Here is a 1,502-nt window from a genome sequence, read left to right on the forward strand (position 1 = left end):
AATTCTACGTTGCTAATTATCTGTGGAATTTTGATTGCGTCAATTGTGACGTATGCTGATAAGTATAGTCGGCCACATTTCGTCCTCAGACGGATTTGTAATCCCGGTGATCTCTGAAGTCTCTTGGTGTCTTTGGTGGTGCTATTGTCTAGCCATTGTAGTATCTAGCACTGCTCACTCCTATCCACTGCAAGTTCTTGTCGATTATGGGAAACGAATTAAGTTTTTCTGAGAATTCCATGCAGCTACAAATCGTTTGCGGGGAACAAGGCGAGTCCTAGTGTAGTACTCGACGATATACATGCAGATTAACGGAAATTTCACTGAACCACATAAGGCCGTCCCAAAGAGCCAAACCTACCGCATGAACGACCTCGTTTAGAACTCTGAAATTCAAGTCTAATCGGATGAAATAGGGAAAGCGATGTAAATCTATAATATGTCATAAGACTATGTGTTTAGCATGATCATTCGCGAAAGAAATGATAGTAAGATTGGTCCAAAGAAGTTGAGGATGATAGCCATTCTTAGGATGGAGCTTGACCATGCGGTCAATCTTCGAGCATGCCTATGGCAAAGTTGGAAGTGCTAAAATCGTCTAGCTCCCACCAAAGATGGCCTCCGTGGCCAATGTTATTGCGGACCAGTGTGACATTACCACCATCTTCACAGTCACTCCATTCGATGAAGTCGAATGGCCCGTGAGATGTCTGCTTAGTACCACGGCAGCCCAGATTAGCCGCCCACGTATTCATATTATCAGGGATGGAGGGAAAGTCGAGCAGATATGAGATAGGCCCTCGATAATAGGGAACGAACAAGTCGAATATACCATGGACGTGCCCCATGCGTGCATTATCCGACCGTTTATACGACGACCTGCATGCCTCAAGCGCCTTTTCCCCACCCGTGATCACTCCACTCACTGAAACTGCTCTCGTGACAATGTTCCTACACATCAACGCCTCAGCGAGCATAGCACCGTTGCTGTAGCCAGCTGCATAGACCGGGATGTCGACCGAAGGGCGGAGACGAGCAATGATATCCTCCATGAAGGCATAGTCATCTACTTTCTGATTGGGCTGACAGCAAGTACCAGCGTTCCATGAGTTGAGCCCGAAAAGCCCCGGGAGGCCGCACGGAGTCACAACCAACCAACCATTCTTGTCCGCACCAGTGACGATGCAACTCTGTCGACGGAACTGTTCACAGTCCCCGCTGAGGTGATGCAGATTGAGAACGAGAGCACGAACTTGTGTTGGGGGAGTATAGAAGTAATACCCTCGAAATCCTTCAGGACGCTCAATGCTAGTGTAGTTATGCGTCCCTAGCACTGAGGTGTGCTGGCACTTGTAATCACCAATCTTGGGTATGGGAAAGGAAATGCCTAGGAAATTGACCTCCACAGGCGTTTCTCCCACAACAAGAGCCAGGAGGACAATGTAAAGGAGGATGAACATAAGCGAGCAAAGCGCCCGGAACTACGAACTGAGCCCGACGCA

General features: G+C 48.1%; 1 protein-coding gene across 1 annotated transcript; it reads right to left on the reverse strand.

Moving 5' to 3' along the window:
- Positions 1-551: 551 nt before the first annotated feature.
- Pmar_PMAR029429 (conserved hypothetical protein) lies at positions 552-1,460 on the reverse strand (the record flags this gene model as incomplete). The annotated part of the gene is made up of 1 exon (XM_002773324.1): positions 552-1,460. One exon carries the CDS (start codon positions 1,458-1,460, stop codon positions 552-554), a length of 909 nt encoding a protein of 302 aa, XP_002773370.1.
- Between the last annotated feature and the right edge of the window lie 42 nt (positions 1,461-1,502).

Source organism: Perkinsus marinus (assembly GCF_000006405.1).
Source record: "Perkinsus marinus ATCC 50983 genomic scaffold scf_1104296958988, whole genome shotgun sequence".
Taxonomy (NCBI): domain Eukaryota; phylum Perkinsozoa; order Perkinsida; family Perkinsidae; genus Perkinsus; species Perkinsus marinus.